This window comes from Acartia tonsa, chromosome 14 (genome assembly GCF_053477335.1).
Source record: "Acartia tonsa isolate MP-2025a chromosome 14, ASM5347733v1, whole genome shotgun sequence".
In the NCBI taxonomy this organism is placed as follows: domain Eukaryota; kingdom Metazoa; phylum Arthropoda; class Copepoda; order Calanoida; family Acartiidae; genus Acartia; species Acartia tonsa.
The window spans coordinates 41,425,227-41,448,616 of NC_137273.1; the positions used below are offsets into that span (position 1 = coordinate 41,425,227).

At 30.3% G+C, this 23,390-nt stretch overlaps 2 protein-coding genes across 3 annotated transcripts in view; both read right to left on the minus strand.

Moving 5' to 3' along the window:
• The window catches only part of LOC145305885 (protein FAM221B-like), a 519,245-nt gene that overhangs the window by 205,235 nt on the left and 290,620 nt on the right, over positions 1 to 23,390 (minus strand). The gene's annotated exons all lie outside the window — the stretch shown is intronic.
• Positions 13,943 to 23,390, minus strand: part of LOC145305990 (uncharacterized) — a 48,603-nt gene continuing 39,155 nt past the window's right edge. The window contains exons 6-13 of the mRNA XM_080147906.1: positions 19,834 to 19,950; positions 19,000 to 19,045; positions 18,448 to 18,506; positions 17,713 to 17,758; positions 15,994 to 16,062; positions 15,360 to 15,426; positions 14,822 to 14,904; positions 13,943 to 14,150 (exon numbers count right to left, since the gene is read on the minus strand). Of these exons, the coding sequence (XP_080004032.1) occupies positions 14,022 to 14,150; positions 14,822 to 14,904; positions 15,360 to 15,426; positions 15,994 to 16,062; positions 17,713 to 17,758; positions 18,448 to 18,506; positions 19,000 to 19,045; positions 19,834 to 19,950 (616 nt within the window). The 3' untranslated portion in view covers positions 13,943 to 14,021. The remainder of the gene's footprint in view (positions 14,151 to 14,821; positions 14,905 to 15,359; positions 15,427 to 15,993; positions 16,063 to 17,712; positions 17,759 to 18,447; positions 18,507 to 18,999; positions 19,046 to 19,833; positions 19,951 to 23,390) is intronic.

The window sequence follows — 23,390 nt, forward strand, 5'->3', positions numbered from 1 at the left end:
TTATTATTAAATCCCAGAGAGAGAGGGGACAATGGGCTGTAGGTTACACTAGTTCCCAAAGTTTTATAATGACGTTTTCTTATTTGTTGGCTTAACAACTTTGGGGACTTCAGTAAATTTTGATTGGTTGGTTTATAAAGTTGAGTGTTCGAATGTTTCAACCACTAATTTAAATCTACAGTAGGGGTAATTTTGTGTATCATCATTGCGATATACATCAATTTATTGACCATTGTCGTATCCATTTAAATCCCTGATTAAATTCAGTTAGTAAGTAGGTGGTTAGAGTGAATATAAGCTGTCAATTACAACAAATTTTGTAAAGAAATAATAACATAAAAGCAAATCCCTGTCAACATTCATGTCACGTTTTTTCTACATGGTGTTTCGAGAGAAATGAGTTTTTAAAAACTTAATTATGCACAGGACGAAAAACAATTATTGAAAAGCTTTACATGTTTGCAAAATCTGTTAAGGGACATTCATGTTTTAAATATTTAAAATGATTATTACAACAAAAAGTATGCCTTATGAACCGTTTTTTCCCCAAAGGCTTTATTTATGAAGATTTTTGGACAATGACCAATTTCAAGGTTGTGGAAAAAATGCGTACATTTCTAAATTCAAACTGCGCGGCTTGTGTTAATAGTAGAAAATATGTTATTTACCGTTGGAATTGACATAAAGTCTAGATTTTGGAAATATAAGTACCATTTTTGTGCTATTTGTAATTTAGGAGCGACATTGAAAAATGTCTAATGTCCCTTGACTAATGTTTTATAACCACGTTATCTTATTCGTAGTCTCAAAAGCGTTTACAGTTTTGTTAGTTAATTTTAGTGTTATAAACTATCAAGTAATAATTTGTATATGGAAGGGGTAATTTCTTGATTGTTATTGGGGATGTATACCAATTTATCATCCATTGTCTTATCCCTTAAGATTAAACCTTATTTTCCACAGGGTATATGTACAGAAACACTTATACAATATTCTTTTATAACTCTATGTATGTATATCTGAGAAAATACGTTTTGCAAATATTAATAATATTAAACGCACCTTATATTTCATCATTCATAATAGTTTTACAAAATAAAAGTTATAATTCAGGGATCTGAAGGGATAAGACAATGGCCTGTAAATTACCAATGATAATACACAAAATTACCCATTCTATAGATTACAATCAGTGGTTGAAACATTTGGACACTCAACTTATTGAATAGGATAATTGTATCATATGATAAATTGTTGTAAAACAGTAAAAAATCTGCATGTTTTCTAAATTGTGCATAGCTGTTATAGTAATCATCATACAAAGTTTGAAATCGATAGGACAATTCTAACATGTATAAGTTAAGCTACAGAGCCGACGGGCCGACCCTTATTATAGAAAAGGCTCGCTTTAAAAATATCTTCATTCGTGCGACGTTACAAGATAAATGTCTATCAAATGTAGTTTTAAAGTCAAACTACATAAAATATTACAACTTACAAAGTTTAGAACCAACAGGGATTTTTAGGGATAAGATAATGGGTGATTGATTGATTAAATTATTGGTTAAAATGTTTAGACACTAATAGTTAAAAAAAAACCCAAAATTTATTAAAAGTATCCAAAGCCAACGAATAGGAAAATCTGGTTATAAAACATTGGGTACCAGTGTAATTTAGTCCTTTAAACTGTAAACCACACTACCCACCCCTAAAAATTTTAAATACTCGTTTTGCTATTCGTTAGACCAAGAAATTTGGTGGTTATTTGTGTTATTTAGGGAAATACAATAATATATTTTCTCGTATTCATTCGAATCCGGTTGATAGGAACCAGTTCTCATCCATACGAAAAAACTATATCTAGCATCGTATTATAAACGGCTTTCTACGAATATAAAAATGTACAATCATAAGATTAAAACTAGTTTTTAGCCCCAAGGTGCCGAAGGCGGAAAGCCGTTTATAATACGATGAAAGAAATAACTATTGTTTTTTCTTACAAAAAGAGTATGCATTAATGTAACAGAAAAGGTTATGATCAAAAACCGCTACTTATACTATCCTTATAATAAAGTAATATAATAAACTTTTTTAGCCCGCGCCTTCGGCACCTCGGGGCTAAAAAACTGGTTTTAATCTTATAATTGTACATTCTATATCAGCGGAAAATCCATACGAAAAAACTATGTCTAGCATCGTATTATATCCAGCTTTCTACTAATATAAAATGTACAATCATAAGATTAAAACCAGTTTTTTAGCCCGTGCCTTCGGCACCTCGGGGATAAAAAATCTGGTTTTAATATTATAATTGTACATTCTATATCCGCAGAAAGCTGTTTATAATACGATGCGAGAAATAACTAGTCCATTGTTTCATTTTCTTTAAAGCTTATCTTTTAAAATCTATTTTGAAAGGTACCTTCTTGAAAATATTTTATAAAATATTTAAAAAAACATTTTTCTGATATCTAAAAATAAATATTGTTTATTTTGCTAGTATTATCTTTGTTTAACTTTCTAAGTATGTTTCCAAGAAAACATGTTTTCAGTAGTGTTACTCTTTGATAAGGGTATGTCTGTACGTCCATCTTTCTCACTTTTTAAATGTTAAATTATAATACAGATGCAAGAATTAAAATTCTGCAATCTAATTCTTAACTTACAGTTTTCCCTTTCTCGCTTTCTCTCATTCTCTCTCTCACACTCTCTCTCTCTCTATTTTTCTCTTTCTCTTCCTTTCTCTATTTTGTCTTTGAGAAGCCAGGGCGTCATTAGCTTGTATTGGGAAGCGATACTCTAACGCCCACTTTAGGATATTAGGTTAAGTAACATCCAACAGACAATCAACCATTTGATTGAATGACCTTTTTTTGAAAGTCTAACTGTGCAGTGTAATGAGTTGCGACTGTTTATTGGCCAAGGCACCCCCTACTCTCACTATTATTGTCACGTGCCAGGCATACTAGCAGTAGGTACCATTTTTAACTTCTTAATACGATGAGGTGAGGTCAAGACTCGACCCGAAACCTTCTTTATAAGCAAACAAGCACTCTAATACCGTGGGTTACATAAATGGTTCCCTAATGCTTTTTTATATAACACAAAATCGGATTTGGTTCTTCATAGTTTTTGGCTCCTTTTCCCATCTAAAAAATTGGAAGCGCTAGAAAGTGTCATCATAAAAGTCGTCTAAAAGGATGGATGAGAGAAAAAGTGGAAAGGGAAACCCCTAAAAAAGAGATGGATAATAGTCGTGTTTTTATGACGTCAACCATGACACTTTCCAGTGCTTCAAAATATTGTTGGTATAAAATTGGATAAACATATTCGTCCTTGTTTTTAATTTATTTTCTATTTTTATACTTTCCTTATTCCTAGGTCAACAGACGTAAATATAAAACAAGAAATTTATGCAAAGTATTCATTACCAGGGATCTAAAGGGATAAGACAATGGTTGGTAATTTAATGCATATCCCCAATGATGATGAACAAAATTACCCCATATGTAGATTACAAGTAGTGGTTGGAACGTTTGGACACTTATCTAAATGGACCAAAAAAAACAAAATTCATTAAAAGTCTTCCAAATTGTTATGCCAAACGAATAAGATGAACGAACTGACCAATAAATGATTACCATGTTAGCAAATTTTCCCTTGTCACAATATCCACGTATATTCTATATTCATTTATACAGATGACAATATTAACCAAGTACTTTATGAAAACAAATATTTTGATTCCTAGTAATCATACATAAAATAGGATATAAAAAACTACTTATGATAAAACTATTAATGTAATCCTATGATTCTACATTAATAATGATAATGTCTGATGGTCTTGCCATTTGAGTTGCCGATTGTGTACACAGTTTTCTTGATGTTTTCTCATCCTATCTCAATATTTACTACTAGCTAAAAAAACTTTAAACTTCCAAAAAAATCTAAAGAAGGTGTATCAACTTTTTTTTTTATAGCTAGCCGGTTCTTTTAGTAAGTAGTAGATGTAAAATTTTTCATAGAATTCAGATATGCAATCGTTTTTTTTTGTAGACCTCTTATTTTTAAAGTAATTTAAGTTTAAAAAAAAAAAAATTAAGTCGATTTTAAGGTACTAAAATGCAACAAAAAAAAGAAAGAAAATGGCCATTATGAACAAAAATAGTAAGATCTTTAATTTGACACCTTACTTTTTCAATTCTTTCAGGTAATTATTGAAAAAATCGATTTTTTTAAACCCACGAGAATAAAAACTTTGAACTTAATTTTATCATTTCACAGATAAAAAAATATGGGTTCATATATACCTTTAGAATCAGAAAAATATTACGAATCCATTGTAAGCAAAATTGAAAAAAAAGTTTACAATATAGTATATAAACTACAATAAAAGGAATTATATGAAAATATCATATTATATTGTACAGGCAACGTCTTAACTTTTGAATTGGGTATAAAAATGGGAAGGGGGTATAGAGGGGGTAAAGAGGGGGTAAAAAAGGGAAGACGATAGTGTTGCCAGAACAAAAAATACAATTGGCCATTTTTATATTTTTTTATTTTTTTACTTTTTTTCAATTTTGCTTACAATGGATTCGTAATATTTTTCTGATTCTAAATATTTAGGTCTAAAGTTTTTATTAAACCAAGGTTAAAAAAATAGATTTTTTCAATAATTACTCAACAGAATTTTAAAAGTAAGGTGTCAAATTAAAGATCTTACTATTTTTGTTCTTACTGGTCATTTTCTTCTTTTATTTTGTTGCGTTTTAGTACCTTAAAACCGACTTAATTATTTTTTTTTAAAACTTAAATTACTTAAAAAATAAGAGGTCTACAAAAAAACCGATTGCTTATCTGAATTCTATGAAAAATTTTACATCTACTACTTACTAAAAGAACCGGCTAGCTATAAAAAAAAGTTGATACACCTTCTTTGGAAAATTAAAATTTTGAATGTGTAATATATAAATCGTTTATACATTCAAATTTTGATTTTTTTTGAAGTTTAAATTGAGATTGGATGATGAAACACCGAAGAATCTGTGTACACATTCGGCAATTCAAATTTAACTGACCTGTCTGATATATGTAGACATAATAGAAATACAAGAACTAGATGCTCAATCCGGTCCTATAATCCGTCAAACTTAAAAAGGGATTCTTTTTGGACGAACCCTTTGGTTTATTTATATTTATACAAGCGGCTACGCCTCTAGAGGCCTCTTGGGAAGGCGTTGGTTCCCTCCCCTAAAATAGTTATAAACCTTACCGGGACCTATGAGAAGCTACCACGTAAAAGAAAGCCATATCGGTTCAGAGGTTAGCGAAATCCTTCAGTACAAACAGACAGACAGACAGTTATCCTGTTACTTTATTCATAGTAGTAAAATTCATACGAGCATTGACATTTTAAATTTTATATTACATGATATCATTAACCCAAGCAACATTTTATCCTAAAAAAAATGCGAATATTTTAAGCTGACTCATTATGGGAATGAAATGAGAAAAAAATAGTTTCCCTTTCGAACCAGTAATTGTTCCTCCGCTGTTTTTCTATTGGCTGATTCAGTAATGATGCATCTAGTTCTTCTATATCTATTGCAGAGATGTTCTTTTATTGTATCTTCTTTTCTCATATTCATTCGAATCCGGTGGATAGGAACCGGTTCTTATCCATACGAAAAATCTATGTCTAGCATCGTATTATAAACGGCTTTCTACGAATATTAAAATGTGCAATCATAAGATTAAAACCAGTTCTTTTTAGCCCGTGCCTTTTGCACTTCGGGGCTAAAAAACTAGTTTTAATCTCATAATTGTACATTCTATATCCGCGGAAAGCCGTTTATAATACGATGAAAGAAATAACTATTCCTTTTTCTTACAAAAAGAGTATGCATTAATGTAACAGAATAAGTTATAATCAAAACCTGCTACTTATACTATCCTTATAATAAAGTAATTGGGTTCTCTCTATCTGTGTGTCTGTTTTTGTGCACCAATGGATCTCGCTAACCACTGAACCATTAAGGTTCTCCTTATAAAGGGTAGCTTCTCATAGGTCCTTGATCGGTTTTGGGGGAGGGTACCACCAACCTTCCATGCGAATCTATACCAGATTATAATGTACCCTAATAAGGTAAAACGTGTAGCTGGCTAAAATTAAGATTATTCCCCCACCCTCATCCATCCACTTTACCCTATCCCCTCCCCTCCTACTGGATGAACGAAGTAGCCAATAGATGATGTCCATGTTAGCAACCTAAATTGACGACAAAACTTTTAAAAGAAGTAATTAACTGAGAAATAAGTTCTAATAAAGAGTAATTTACAAAATTCAAGTTGAAGAAAAACAAGAATAACAAACGTTCAAAGTAAGTTACGGTGCAGAGTGAATTTACTATAAATAACCAACTTACTCTGTCCTTTGAGACATGACCGACAGTCAGCTATCTATCTTAAAAAGCAGCTGCGAAAATTACGTCTCCGCAATAGCGTAACGGGTGGACGGACGGACATACAAGTGAATTTAAGAGTAGCTACGCAACTAAAAATCAGTAATAAATGATGAACACCCGCAAGGAAAAACTAGGATTAATATCTTGGATTGGTGCAGTATCAAAATATATTATACTAGCGGCTACGCCCCTAGAGACCTCTAGTGGCACTTTAAATGTTTTTTTTATTTAAAATATCAAATTACAGAAATAATTGGTTTATGTTTCGTTGAAGTCTCTTTTTCGGGAGGGGTAATTTTTTTCTAGGGGCGATTTCTCCTGAGAGGGTGGTGGTACCCTCCCCCAAAATAGTTATAAACCTTCCCGGGACTTATGAGAAGCTACCCTGTTAAGGAGAACCCGATCGGTTCAGCGGTAAGCGAGATCCTTCGGTACAAACACACAGACAAACACACAGACATCCTGTTACTTTAGTATAAGGATAAGACAGACTTGTAAGATTTCTATGCAGTCTGCTCAATAATTATATGTTTCATCATTATTTGGCCACAACTCTGTCAAAAACCTGTACAGACCTTTTTCGACCTAATATACCTATTTATATTCTTTACGAGCCCAAGTAATCAGTTTGAGATATCTTTTTATTTTAAGGAAAATTTATGAAAATACTAAAAACTTTGCAAATTTGGATGTTAACTTTTATATGAATTCTTTAATTAGACAAGATATCAAAAATTATATAAAAATATATTGTTTTATAACAGGAGAACACAAAGATTAAAATTATAATTTACTTTATTTGTTCATACTTTCAAATTGTTAAAATTGTCCTATTGACTTTGCATGAAATTATCACTTTAGCAACTCTATTATCATTATTAAAACTTCAATATGTCTATTTCTAACTTGATGATTTTTATGGCTTTTTGACAACAATTTGTTATGACTGTCTTGTTTTTTGAAATATTGATTTTTGGGTGATTAACCACAATGTTATACGCGAGCGGCAAAGCATCTCTATAATCAAGTATAAAAAACATCCTGTAATTGAGTGATTTTGTGTTTATAAAATTTTTGTTAATTCTGACTATTAAATAATGTTATATGCCCAGATACTATTTGTTGATATTCGTTGGTTTGATTATGAGATGCTACATTGTAAAGGAGAACCATGTAGGTAGACACTCAGATAGACAGAGAGAGTCCCAAACATCATGTTACTTTTATAAAAAGATACATGTACATGCCTGCAATCTTTTAAAAAGATGCACAGTAATTGTGTATATGAAAACAATTATAAATACTGAAACTAATATTGTGTAGAGCATTATTGCAGCCAAGAAATTGCACTCAGTGTTTAATATCAGAGATCTATAGGGATAAGACAATGGCCGATAAATTGATGTATATCTCTAATGATGATACACAAATTTGCCCCTTCATGACATTTAGTGGTTAAAACATTTAGACACTCAATTAATAAAACATCTAACGAATCAATATTCAATAAGGTCCCCAAAGTTGTTGAGCCAATGAATAAGAAAACTTTGGGAACTAATGTGATAAATGTCCCCTCCCTACCTGGTTTAATATGCAAAGTTATTAGTTGAAACAAATTGGTTTCCAATAATTGAGCCAAGTTAGGTAGGAATCATTAAATCTACCAAATAATTTTACACACATTACAATAAACATAAATAAAAGTGGTCAATACTTTGCATGGTAATTACCGTAACATTTAGGTACAATTTAAAAAGCATAGCAACTCTAAAAGCGTCCGTACATCTATTTAAAAATGCAGATTTTACAACAACTTTTGTTTAGGATATAATTATCATATTCATCTGATTTATGGAATAATGATTCCTAGGACAACAAGGTACAACAGCATTATCAGCAAAGCACTGTGATCAAATCCTAAAAGGTAAGTATCCTGTACTACAGCAATTTTGCATCAAATTTAATACTATTTCGTTTATACTTTTGAATTTCTATCATGCTTATTAATTTTTAATATATATACCTACAAGTGTTAATGTTCGTTTGTCTTACTATTTGATTAATATTTTTTCTAGATCTATTTTTATTTTCCATTCTAACCTTACAGGATTGAACTAATATAACTGTCTACACCCAAGCCCCCAAATTTTGAAAGGGCCTAGACCTTGCGATCCTAACCTAACTTGAACTTATTAAATTTATATTAAATAAATCCTATTATTCAAAACTTTTTTCATTAAATAATAACTTTTGCATTTTTAGAATAAAATAAGCAAAGTACATTTCTTCATATTGCAGGCTTATTTTTTCCTTTTTTTTACAACAGATAAAAACTGCAGAGATGCTGGTAATAAAAGAGATCTACTCTAACCTTACTTGTCCAAATTGTTATTCCCAACTGAAAATTACTTACAACAGAGTGGCTGGGTGCGCGCATTTTTTTTATTAAGAAATTTTAAAAATAAATCTTCATAATGATAAGAACAACTGTATTGGAATTCTTTTTTCCATTAATGATAATCAGTTTTAAATAACAGAAGAAGAATAATAACCCTTTTAGTGAAGCTTTTCATAGGTCCAATATGGTTTTATAGATATTTTGGAGGAGGGTGCAGTCATTCTATAAAGAGAAATCGCCCATAGAAAACAATGACTCCTCCCCCTTAATTAAAAAATCTGCTGTTTCTTTTAAAGCTAAAATGGAAAGTGGAGGATTGATTTACACCATCTTACAACCTTCCCTCAAGTGCCCCTATGGGCCTCTAGTGGTGAAATCAGTATTTTTTTAACAAAGAAACATGATGAGGTACCCCTGTTATATTACACAGGTATAAAGATGAAATCATTTTCACTTGCCAACTAATTTATAACAAAAGTTAGAAAAACTTTTCCATGTTTAACTTTTGTAAGCTCTGACACAAAGAAAGAGATGAGCATACTAAGCACAAAAAATTGCCAATATTTGAGAAAGGTATAAAATAAAAGTCTTTAAATTGAACTATCTTGATTTCTCAAATTTACAAAATTAGTTGCTTACGTTTATTTTGAACACATTTTATTTCTTATTTCATATATACACAATATTTACACAAATCTGCACCTTTTTTCTATTAATTATTACTAAAAATACTTTTGAATGAAAATGGCTAAAATCACCTTTAAGTTGGATTTTAATTAATTTTATTAGAGCATATTCTGAATAGTTGATGTATTACCCCTTCTCTGTATATGATCATACAAGGAATTTCTTTCATCTTTGTAAACTCTTTTCCTAGTAAACAAGGATTAAAACATTCATAATTACCAAAGCAGAAAACCATGGATGGACAAACTGTCAGAGTGAGTTATAGAGCAAATGTACAGTTGTCAACAAAAAGTTGAATCAAAAAATGAATAGAATATAGGAATTTTCACTAAAAATTAAAGTTGTCTATTACAAGCAATCTGAATATTGCTGGTGATTTCACAAAAAGTATCTTGTTGGAGCACTAAAAACTCCCCCCTATTTTTGAAAATTGTTGAAAATAAAGGAGGTCAGTTAACTTGTTGGTACTGGTTCACTTTATTTGAAAACTTATGTGGTGGGGGGGGGGGGGGGGGTTATCAGTGATAACTTTGTGTAAAAGCACAATATTGTCTAAAAAAAAGAATTGATTCTTTGCAATAAAAGTTTTAAGCTCTTTATTCGACAATTTTCTTTTTGTAATACATTTATGTAACATAACAGGGTTATAACATTCATTTATTTCTGTATATTATTATTATTTTTTATTTTATAAGCATTTTACCCACTAAAATGAAACATGCATAGTTGCTTTGTCCATAGACTATATGGGATTTATCCTAAGAAAGGGTAGAATAGATGTAAACCCCTTTATTTAAATTTGCTATATAAGTTGGACTTAATAATAAATAATTAAGGTAGAAAAAGTAATGTAAATCTATAAGAAGGTAAACATTGTTAAAAATAATTATATATCATTTGAGCTAGAAATTGGTTTACGTTAAGTAAACTATTTTAAAACATAATTATTATTTGTTCAAAAAAGGGATACTACCTAGTAGAAACTTATTTAACCCTAATGTGTATTTTTAAAAGAAAATACTTCAAAATGAGGAAGACTAAAAATATAATTGTTATTACCATTTGATTAATAGTAAACTTTTCATTTTTTTTTCATGTATGATATATAATCTAAAATTTCATACCGAAAAAATTAAAATGATTTGTTCAAAAAAAAGTAAATCAAGTAATATACCTCTTGCAGTAAAGTTTGTTTGCCAATATTGATCCTGGGCTTTGAAGTGTTCATTAGTAGAAAATTGTTCTACAATGAAGGTTGTTCCAAGTAAACCTCTTGAGAGAGAGATTGAATCTGATACTGCTGCTGATATGACAGGTACATATGATAGCTTTCAGATTTTTTTTATCAAGATTTGACAATCCTGATTGATGTCATATTCCCTTCTACAGTAATATGACTGCAAATGGAATAGTTTGACCAAACATTCTAATATTTGTTCACTTTTTTAAAGACAATTTATTAGCTTATGTATATGTCTGAATATATGTTAGGTCACTGCCAAAAGTCTTTTCCATGATTTTTAGAAGTTAAGTTTTTCTTCATCACAGGTTTTAGGCTATTTAGTGGAAAGGGGGGAATTATAGCCTGAACACATTTATTTAGTCCTTAATATTATAGACAATTTTTGACTAATAGGAAACTAAAATTTTATCCAATGAATTCCAGTTTTGTTGGATAGAGGTGCCATAATGACAAAGATTTATATAACAACCCCCAATATTTTGTCTTCTTTATTAAAACACAAAATCAAATTAAGAGTATGCAGGAAAGCCAATTATTATCATAACTTAATTACAGGAGAACTATCTATTTGGGCTAAGATGATAAAGCTCTGCACAATTCTTTGTCTTATCCCAGCTAGCTTCAACAAACAAACCAACAGATTTGTGTTTCGGATTATATCATGGAAGTTTTTGGTTCATCTAGTCATTTGGCAAATTATACCAATTGGAATTGATTATTTTATCAACTTTCTGTTATATCAAGATGAACGTGGAGAAGAAACAAAAACAGAGAAACTAATTATAAAAGATTATGTATTTTGGTTCTCTTATGTAATAAAAAAATCTTCAGAAGGGATAATTACTATCAGTGTGTCATTTTCATTGGCCTATCTTTTGAGCACAGCAAAGATAAGTATCATGAAAATTAAAAGACCTCAGCGCTGGCTACTATTGACAATTTCTGCAATATTTACTATTCTACCATCTAGTATGGAAACCTATAATTTGATTTACCTTTCAACAATTGGAGGTGTAAAACTTTTCAATGTATTCATGCTAGTCTCAAAAATATTATTAGTTTTTAGAAGACTATTAGGATGGCTGATTGTTGAATTGTATTTCTCATCTTTCCGTAAAATGGCTGAACAATGCAAGGAAACAAGAACTGAGGATTTGGCACAAAGTTACAACAATTTGATATATACATATGTTTCCTTGCAGACTGGTTTTGGTCCAGGGTTGTTGGTTAGTTTTAGCGTCAACTTAGGCAATCTTATAGGCTGTGTGTACTTGCTTACACAATCTGCACCTGAAAATGAGTATTTGGACAATGTAATTGATATTCTTATCATTGGCAACCAATGCTACTACTTCTGTACTTCATGCCAGATGTGCTACAACAAACTAACTGAAGGATCACAAGTTTTAAGGTTACATTTTTCTTCTCAATTCTATATCATTAACAAGCGGCTACACCCCTAGAGGCCTCAGCGGCACTTTAAATGTTTGGATTTTTTTTGGTTCAAGTCTTTACAATACCTATCTATTTTGCTATCAAGTTTCTACGATACCTATCTTTTTTGCAATCAAGTCTCTATGATACCTCTTAATGTTGCATTGAAGTCTAAAGGTGAACATTTTTTCTCTCGATTTTTTGTGATTTCTCTTGGAAGGGTGGTGGTACCCTCCCCCCAAATATTTATAAACCTTTCCGGGACCTATGAGAAGCTACCCTGTTAAACAGAACCCGATTGGTTAAGTGGTTAGCAAGATCCCTCAGTACATACAGACAGACAGACAGACATCCTGTTACTTTATTATAAGGATAACAGTTTTATATTATCTAATCAATCTAAAATCATTTAGCAAAGAAGGTGTCTTAACTTTCATTTTAATAGCTAGTCGGTGTTTTAGTAAGTAGTAGATGTAAAATTTTCAATAGAATTCAGATATGCAATCGGTTTTTTTGTAATTTAAGCTTTAAAAAAAAATTAAGTTGGTTTTAAGGTACTAAAACGCAATAAAAAAAGAAGAAAATAGCCATTATGGACAAAAATAGTAAGATCTTTAATTTGACACCTTACTTTTTGAATTCTGTCAGGTAATTATTGAAAAATAAATTTTTTTAAACCTCGGTTTAATCAAAACTTTCAACATAAATATATCCTAAAATAGGCATAAAAAATATGGGTTCATATATACTTTTAGAATCAGAAAAATATTACGAATCCATTGTAAGCAAAATTGAAAAAAGTAAAAAAAGAAAATAAAAAAAATGGCCTAACATATTATTTTGTACAGGCAACAATTACTTTACCCCCTATTTACCCCCTTCCCATTTTTACTCTCAATGATTTTACTCTTAAAGGGATTAAGATGGTTGCCTGTATAATATAATATAATATTTTCATATAATTTCTTTTCTCGTAGTTTATTTACTATTTTGTAAACTTTTTATTTCAATTTTGCTTAGAATGGATTTGTAATATTTTTCTCATTCTAAAAGTATATATAACGCCTATTTCTTATGCCTCTGTAATGATATATTTAAGTTGAAAGTTTATATTCTAGTGGGTTCCAAAGAATAGAAAAAAAAATTATTATAATTGTTGATAGGATGGCTTCTCTAAATGCAAATGGATTTGAAAAAGAAAAACTTGAAAAAGGTAATATTAATCATACATATTTTAACTAGTAATTTTACCTCCTTTATCCTAATAATTTTCATTGTAAAGCCATAAATAATTCTTTTTTTTAAAGCTTTGGACAGTCTCTTAGAGCAAGGACCATTTACAGCACATGGCTATTTTACTGTGGAAAAATCTACTCTGGTTTCTATTTTTAGTGTAACTCTTACCTACTTCATCATTCTCTTACAATTTTCGTTAACTCAAGTTTGAGAACCTTTAAGAAAGTAATAAAACTAAATTGATTTATAGTTTATTGTCCAAATAATGTTAAAGAAAAAACAATGAAATATTACATGTTAGATATACAATAGAAAAAAATTATAAATTTATATTTAATAAATTAAGGTACATAAGAACTTCAATGCCTTCAGATTAAGTGTTAAATGTTAAGTGTTTAAGTGTATTATAAAAAATCTAAAATTTAAATAATAAAAATGTTTCACATAATGTAAATGTTGCCTTTTTTAAATAAATATTATAACTGTATGAAAATTTGTTCATTACTATATGGCGACTTTTGATTGTAAACCATAATCACTTGCTTTATAAATTTTAAACTGATCTGACTGCATCTCTCGCATTGTAGCTTGTCTTCACCTCAAAAGTGTACACTTCCGGTGTACGCTGGGCATGATTCAGGGTTGACAACACATTATCAATTGTAATTATATCTACTTCATCCTGCAATATGATTAAAAATGTAATTCTTGAGGTTATTGATTAAACTATTCTTTTCAACTACTTCAATGTAATATTGGAGATAATAATATTCAAGAAAGCATAATATTTTGTACTAGAAATGTTATCATTTCAGGATTTTAGATGGAAAAAAATGATTATGGAAAGAAAATAAAGTAGCAGGTTTTAATTTTATTTTCAAAGTAGCTTTTCTCCTATTTCTAGACTAAAATTTACTTAACCTAACCTACCTAAAATAATCTATCAAAATACGACGAAACCCACTACTCTGTTTTCTATCCATGATCCAAAAAATACATTTTTTGAAGATTAGAGGGATTAAAGATATCTTTCTACCCTGTGTGCAGCTTGTAAGAATATGATTATATTTGAGGGATAAAAGAGTTCTGTGAAAATAAGATTACCCAAGATTACCAATATTTAAAGAATGCATTCTGAATTCTTAATTTCCTTATTGTGAAGGTTGAAGATTATTTCAGGGATACACTGATAGGATAAATTAGACTTTAATGTAATATCTTTGGTATTAAGAAGAGTTATTAATTCATCTTCAATTGCCCCTAAGCAAAGTTTATCGTTTTGAAATAAAAATAACGTACATAAAAGTTATCAATTACCAATCATTAATCTAAATCAAAATTTAGATTTCATACCTGCAGTTTTGGAGGATTTTGTTGACGGTTTCTGACCAAATCAGGTCGGATATTTAACCAGGTACTTGGTGAAAAACTTGTTGCTACAACAGAAATGCAAAAATATTTAACAATTTTTTAACAAATCTAAATTTTATTAACCAAGAAATATAAAAATGAGTGTCCAATTGAAACTTTGAGTGGTTTCATTACAAGTGTAATATAACCTTGTTGAGACTGTAAAAGATTATTTTTTATTAAATGTGAAGTGTGACTATCAAAACTAATTAAGTGTCTCATATTTCATATTTAGAATATTTATTTCTTGCATTGTATCATAAACAGCTTTCTGCGGATATACACCGGGATGCCAAAGGCACGGGCTAAAAGAACTGGTTTTAATCTTATGATTGTACATTTTTAATTCATACAAAACTAGATATAATACGATGCTAGACATAGTTTTTTTGTATGTATGAGAACCAGTTTCAATCCACCGGATATTAATCAGTTTCAAATGAATACAAGAATATGTTTTCTATTATTTTGCATTTTCTTCCTGAAGGATTTACAACAAGATTTGATTGTTGATCTCTCATAGCTGCCAACTTTTCCATGTAGGCTTTCTAAATAAGTAGATGTAGAATGGGAAGCTTTACAAAATGTCTAAAAAAATCAGCCATGTGACGTCATAAAAATGAGGGATTATCTTTTTTGGGGGTTTTAATTTTCACTTCTCCTTTCAACCCTCAATTTTATGACGTCAAATGGCTAATTTTTTGAGACACAATTTGTAAAGCCTCGTAGATTGGAGTTAACTTTGCAAATGATAATGATTTAAATAAGAAGAACCAATTATTAGATCAAAGCCTTAGATCAAACCTATAGTTCATAAAATTCATAGGATAGAATAAAAAGATTAATTTTTAGAATTAGACCAAGGAAATAGGAAAATCAAATCAATAGGCAAATTAATAGATTAAAGCAATTGTAAGAAATAGATTAAAGCAATAGATAAAAGTGATTATTAAAGCAATCAATTAAGGCCATAGATTAAAGCAATAGAGTTAAGCAATTTACTAAAGCATTAAATTATATTGATAAATTAAAGCAATAGATTGATAGGTCAAAGTTATCAAAGGATCGAAATAAAGAAACCCCAAAATGAACAATGTTGCTAAAAAGAAGATTACTGTATAAACAATAGGGGTGGGAAGTTCCAGCTTTTCTCCTTTCCATGTTGTTACAGGTCTTAATCCATTCTGAAATATTTAATTGGTGGAGATATTTCTCGCATCGTATTATAAACAGCTTTCCACGGATATAAAAATGTACAATTGTAAGAAAACTGGTTTTAATCTTATGGTTGTAGATTTTTTATATATGGTAGAAAACTGGATATAATACAATGCTAGACATAATTTTATAGTATGGATGAGAACCGGTTCTAATCCAACGGATATAAATTGATTTAGTAGCAATACAGGAAATAGGTTTTTATATTTAATAAGATTTATTGTTGCTATCATGATTTTTTAAATCTATAATATGGTTCTTAAGATAGAATTCCTCCACGTGTCAGGACATAAACATTTGCATATGTTTTTACAAAAATACTATTATTTCTACTTTAGAATTCATCTTCTTGTCAAAATATTTAGCATAAATAGAATAGATTAAAAACTGAATAATTATTATCTTTTTTTTTTATCTATTAAGTATTTTTAACAAAAAGTCCTTCATATATTTTTGTCATAATGTAAAAACGAATGACACATAATATTATTAGATTATTTATTTTCTAAGGAGAAACTAAGCAGATTAATATCACGGGTTAGGGATGCTTCTATTTATAAGTAGTTGATTGATTGATTGATTGGCCATAGTCTCTTAGGGTTTGGACCTAAGTAGTCATGGAGTAGGCTGAGACACTTTTGTCTAGCCACTAGGGCTATAAAGCTCCACGTTCAAGCACATTATGACTTGACCCGCTATCTCATGAGAGCTACTCATTATTACTTCACCCTCGCCGAGTATGGCAGGTGTCCCAAATTAAGTCACCGTAATGAATGACGCTCACCTTAGAGGAGCTTGGGATAAGGGTAGTACTGATATTATGTACGTGACTATTGAGTATCCAAACTTACTCAATAATCCCCTTCTTACACAACCAGGGGAAGTTGCGTGAATGTATAAGTAGTTGAAATTTGGTGAAAATAACTTTTAAATATATTTGCAGTTTCCTTATCAATTTGTATAATTGTATTCTAGAATGGCTTCCAAACCGATTTATATCCACTAGACTAGAATCGGTACAAAAAAATCATGTACATATAGCATTGTATTACAGACAATTTTCTATGAATATTAAAATAAAAGTTATAACATAAATACTAGTTTTGTTAGACCAGGACTTTGGCCCCTCGGGGCTAACAAAACTAATTTTAATCTTATCATTTTTATTTTAATATCCACGGAAAGCTATCCATATAATAAATAACTTTTCTTACATTATTATAAATGAAATTTTTGTTATTAATGCTTTAACATTAATTCCTCCAGTTTCTTGCCTTTAATATAGCTGATCTAATTAACTTTGGAAATAACCCTAGATTTGAATCCTTTACTGAATATATATCTAAACCCTGAGACACTACTATAACAGGGATCTAAAGGGATAAGACAATAGCCGAAAAATTAATGTACATCCCCAATAATGACACATAAAAATTTCCCCTTCTGTAGATTAAAATTAAAACAATGGAACACTCAAGTTTATAAACATACCAAACAAAATTCAGTAAAAGTCCCCAAAGTTGTTAAGCCAACGAATAAGAGAATTCTACTATAAAACTTTGGGGACTAGTATAATAAATGGCCCATTGTCCCTTCCCTGTATCTTTGCTACTAACCTTATTTCCAACTAGGGTAGATAAATTTGTCAAGGAAACTGGGGATCTAAACAAAATATTTACTAACTTTTCATGAAGAGCGACAAGGTGTCTCAAAAATCAGACTTGTGACGTCATAAAACTGAGGGATTATCCATCTCTTTTTTAGGGGTTTTCTTTCCCACTTCTCCTCTCCTCTCATCTCACTTACTTTTATGACGTCACATTGCTTATTTTTGAGACACTTTGTCCCTCTTCACTTTTCATATGTCTAGGTATTTTTCTCAGGAATAATGTATAGCCAGCAAGCAAAATTAAATCTAAAGTAATATTTGGGGGGCAGATAAAAAGTACGCCTTTTTACTACAAAATCACAAAACCTTTGATAATATAGTTTTCGAATTAATTCATTTGTTGGTTATAGTGCATTTTTCTTAGTTTGGAAAAAATTTAAAATCTTTTAAGATAATAATTTGGTAATTTATTTCGGAGGTATAACCCAATAGAAAACAAAACTATGGTAATGGCCAGGACAATGCATATCAAATTAAAAACATCCCTAACTGTTAGATTATAAATTTTGGTTGAAAAATTTGGACACTATTAGTTTAAAACCAACCAATCAAAATTCAATAAAATTACCAAAAGTTTTACATTCAACTAATAGGATAAAATTGTTATAAAACTTTGAGTACCAGTGTAGTTTACAGTCCATTGTCCGCTCCCACCCTGGGTAATGACTAAAATAAAGTTTACTTTTTAACAAGGCCAGGATCTACAATGTGGGTTGGATAGTTCTCAAACACTACTGGCTTCTAAAAATATATTGAAAATTGATTAAATAATAGTAAGGTGATACATAACTAACTTTGTCTGTCAATCCGTTATGCCCAGGAGAAATATATTTTTTTTTGTAGTCACTATCATGTAAAGGAGTAAATATTTTTTGTTTCGAAAAATAAAAAAAGTTGGAGGATTTAAAAAATCATTGAAATATTTTTACAATAAAAAAAAACTAACAAATAAAACCAGTTTTAAAATGAAGAGTTTTTTTTATCTAAGAATGTGATTTTCTTGGTTGAAAATTAAAAAAATATTCTACAGTTTCTTGTTAAGATATCTAAGACCAGTCATCATCTACACTATAACTTACTCTGTCTGTCGGTCGATATATTTATGGGTTTTAAGAGTCCCTTCTAAAAATCTCTTTATGTATAATTACTCTATATTTGCTTTGTTGTTATGGATGTTGTCATCCTCCTTATTATTTCCTGTGATGATTCAGAAAATTTTGTTGTTGATTTTCACCTGATAAACAACTTTTTCTGACGGTCTTGTTAATTCTATTTCATTTCTAAATCATAACAAAGATAAGAATTATAGATTATGGAATCATCGGTAATTTTATTTAAAGTGCCTTGTCGATAATTGTAACCCACCTTTTAATTTTGAAATATATAAAAAATTAGGGGGGTTGAAAAGTATTTTTTATTTTGTTTGTTACTTTCAAACATTGATTTTTAGTATATTGATATAACAATGGCCAAAAAGTTAAGGATTGGTCTGAGTCAACTTCGAATATTATGCAATGCCCATAAAGTTCATGCACAGACAAAAATTAAGACTTTTATCTTTGATAGCAGCCAGCAAAAAGTTTGATTAATCCAGCAACTCGGCGAAAAGGACGGACATGCTCAAGTCATAGAGTAGCTGTGATACTAGAAGGGTGCTTTTACACAAAGTGACTGTTGAGCACTCATAACACCCGCCCCCCTTATTTTCAAAATCAATTAAAAAAGGATGGTGTATTTTTTCTCCTATGCCTAACCCCTACTGGCCTATACCTACGTTGAACTAACCCTACTGGTTTACCCAGTACCCAATGTAATGTTATGTAACCTGATTTCCTTTCCTTTATTTTCAATTTATTTCAAAATAGGGGGGTGGGGGGTATTAATGTTCAACAAGTTACTTTGTGTAAAAGAGCCCAAATTAATGCAAATCTCCAATTATGATACACAAAATTACCCCTTGTAATGTCCCCAAAGTTTTTGAGCCAACGAATAAGAAAATGGCAATATAAAAGTAAAACATTGGGAACAGCCCCACTCTCTCTGAAAAGAGCCCTAAAAACAAACTTACAACTTTTCAAACTTCTCAGGATTAAGGACATGATCAGGATATTGTTCTAGGCTGCTCAGGGCTGACTGTATCTGATTAAATACATTGCTCTGTAGGGCGTTGCTCCATTCTTCTGGCCTAGATAGTTAGATAGATAGATGGATAGATAGATAGATAGATAGTTATATAGATAGATATTGTTCTAGGCTGCTCAGAGCTGACTGTATCTGGTTAAATACATTGCTCTGTAGGGCGTTGCTCCACTCTTCTGGCCTAGATAGATAGATAGATAGATAGATAGATAGATAGATAGATAGATAGATAGATAGATATTGTTCCAGGCTGCTCAGAGCTGACTGTATCTGATTAAATACATTGCTCTGCAGGGCGTTGCTCCATTCTTCTGGCCTAGATAGTTAGATAGATAGATGGATAGATAGATAGATAGATAGATAGATATATAGATAGATATTGTTCCAGGCTGCTCAGAGCTGACTGTATCTGATTAAATACATTGCTCTGTAGGGCATTGCTCCACTCTTCTGGTCTAGATAGATAGATAGATAGATAGATAGATAGATAGATAGATAGATAGATAGATAGATAGATAGATAGATAGATAGATAGATAGATAGATAGATAGATAGTTATATAGATAGATAGATAGTTATATAGATATTGTTCCAGGCTGCTCAGAGCTGACTGTATCTGGTTAAATACATTGCTCTGCAGGGCATTGCTCCAATCTTCTGGCCTAGATAGATAGATAGATAGATAGATAGATAGATAGATAGATAGATATATATATATATATATTGTTCCAGACTGCTCAGGGCTGACTGTATCTGATTAAATACATTGCTCTGTAGGGCATTGCTCCACTCTTCTGGCGTAGATAAATAGATAGATAGATAGATAGATAGATAGATAGATAGATAGATAGATAGATAGATAGATAGATAGATAGATAGATAGATAGATAGATAGATAGATAGATAGATAGATAGATAGATAGATAGATAGATAGATAGATAGATAGATAGATAGATAGATAGATAGATAGATAGATAGATAGATAGATAGATAGATAGATAGATAGATAGATAGATAGATAGATGGAAAGATAGATAGATAGATAGATAGATAGATAGATAGATAGATAGATAGATAGATAGATAGATAGATAGATAGATAGATAGATAGATAGATAGATAGATAGATAGATAGATAGATAGATAGATAGATAGATAGATAGATAGATAGATAGATAGATAGATAGATAGATAGATAGATAGATAGATAGATAGATAGATAGATAGATAGATAGATAGATAGATAGATAGATAGATAGATAGATAGATAAATGGATAGTTAGATACATTGATAAATAGATAGATAGATATAAAAGATTATTATTTATGGAGGAAAAATTCTTAACTATATTTCATACTACATAATTAAATTATGCACTTATAGTAGCAAAGCTACTATATAGCAAAAGTCTATTAGTTCGTCCACTTATCTGACTAAGCTACATAAATTGGGCATAACCTTTTTTTTCTTTTCGGCGGCACTTAAAATCTTAATGAAAATACCTAACAACAGAACCTTATCTTTATGGTATAACACTTTACTAACTTTTTTTATAAATATTTTATTTATTGTTTCGCTTCTTGCATTTATCCTTATTGGTATAATATATACTGCATACAAAAATTAAATAATGCATTACAGTTTTAACAAGGACAAAAATTTTCTAACAATATCATTATATAAAAGTAACAGGATGTCTATGTTTTTGTGTATGCAGTGAACGATCTCGCTAACTGCTATAAACCGATATGGTTCTCCGATAAAGTGAATCTTATCATTGGTTAATGAAATTTCAAAAATACTTTTGGGGAGGATTTTCAATTTAAAAGGTTAATAAATTAATAGAGAAAGATGGACGGACATACCCTTGCTATAGAGTAGCTACGCTATATTTATAATGCATTATATTTTTAATAAATCTTTATTACAAGATAATATATTTCTACGCCATACATTTATGCAAAAATAAAGTTAGAGAGGGAGGGGATATGGGACAATAATTTATACTGGTACCCAAAGTTTTATTAACACATTGACTTATTAACTTTGGTTACTTTTATCAAATCTGGTTCAATCTAGCACTGTCCTTACTTTTCAATCTCATAATTATTATCTACAAAAGGGGTAATATAATACTGTTTATCTTCATTGAGAATGTACATAAATTTATCGTCCATTGTCTTACCCCTTGATAGTCCCTGAACAAAGTATAAAACATCTTTCTCGTATTCACTCGAATCCGTTGGATATGAACCGGTTCTCATCCATACGAAAAAAACTATGTCTAGCATCGTATTATATCCAGCTTTCTACGAATATAAAAATGTACAATCATAAGATTAAAACTAGTTTTTTTAGCCGGTGCTTTCGGCACCTCGGGGCTAAAAAACTAGTTTTAATCTTATAATTATACATTCTATATCCGCGGAAAGCCGTTTATAATACGATACGAGAAATAACTATTATTATAAACAAGCTCGTGCACTTAATTTTGCTAAGAGGGTGTGTGTGGGCAGGGATCTTAAGGGATAAGACAATGGGCGATAAATTGACGCACATTCCAAATAATAATTAACAAAGTCACCTTTTTGTAGATTTAAATTATTGGTTGAAACTTTAGTACACTCAACTTAAATAACCAACTTCTCAATATTCAATAAGGTCCCCAAAGTAAAGAAAACGCTATAATAAAACTTTTGGGAGAAGTGTAATGAACAGCCCAATGTCCCCTCCCTCCCTGGTTTAATATGCAAAGTTATTAGTTCAAACAAATTGGTTTCCAATAATTGAGCTAAGTCAGATGGAAACCTTGAATTATTGTTTGAAAAGTTTGGATATTTCTTGTAGCATAAATAGATGCTCATTGGTGTAGGAAATCTTCCCAAAAAATTCAGCCTTCTATCTTAAATAGGAGGCGAGAAAATCACCTTTCCCTAAAAATGTTTCAGACAGACATACAGACGGACACTTCAAATTATAGAGAAGCTTCGCTACTATAAAAATGCTTGTACGGATAGTGTTTTTTTATTGGACAAGCCAAAATATTTAATTAATCTCAAATCAATAACTTCCCTAAACAGCATGTGACATTAAACAACAAGGATGACAACATCCATTAAAGTGCAGCTTATTAAATGTCAGGAGGGAGGGGGCAATGGACTGTTAATTAAATTGGTATCCAAAGTTTTTAAAACAATGCTAAGTTATTCGTTAGTCCAAAAACTTTGGGTACTTTTATTGAATTTTGTTTTGTTGGTTCCAAACAAGAAGTATCTAAACTCTCAACCAATAATTTTAATCTACAGAAGGCGCAATTTTGTTTATCATCATTGGGGAGAAGTTTTAACAAATATTCTATGTATATTTGTCGATGAATTGCCTAAATACATGATTCTTTACTTTTAGATATCCTTAGCTTTTAATTTTATGCCTAAACGTCATACAAATCACTCCAAACTTCAAAATCAAATATAGTATAAAAATCT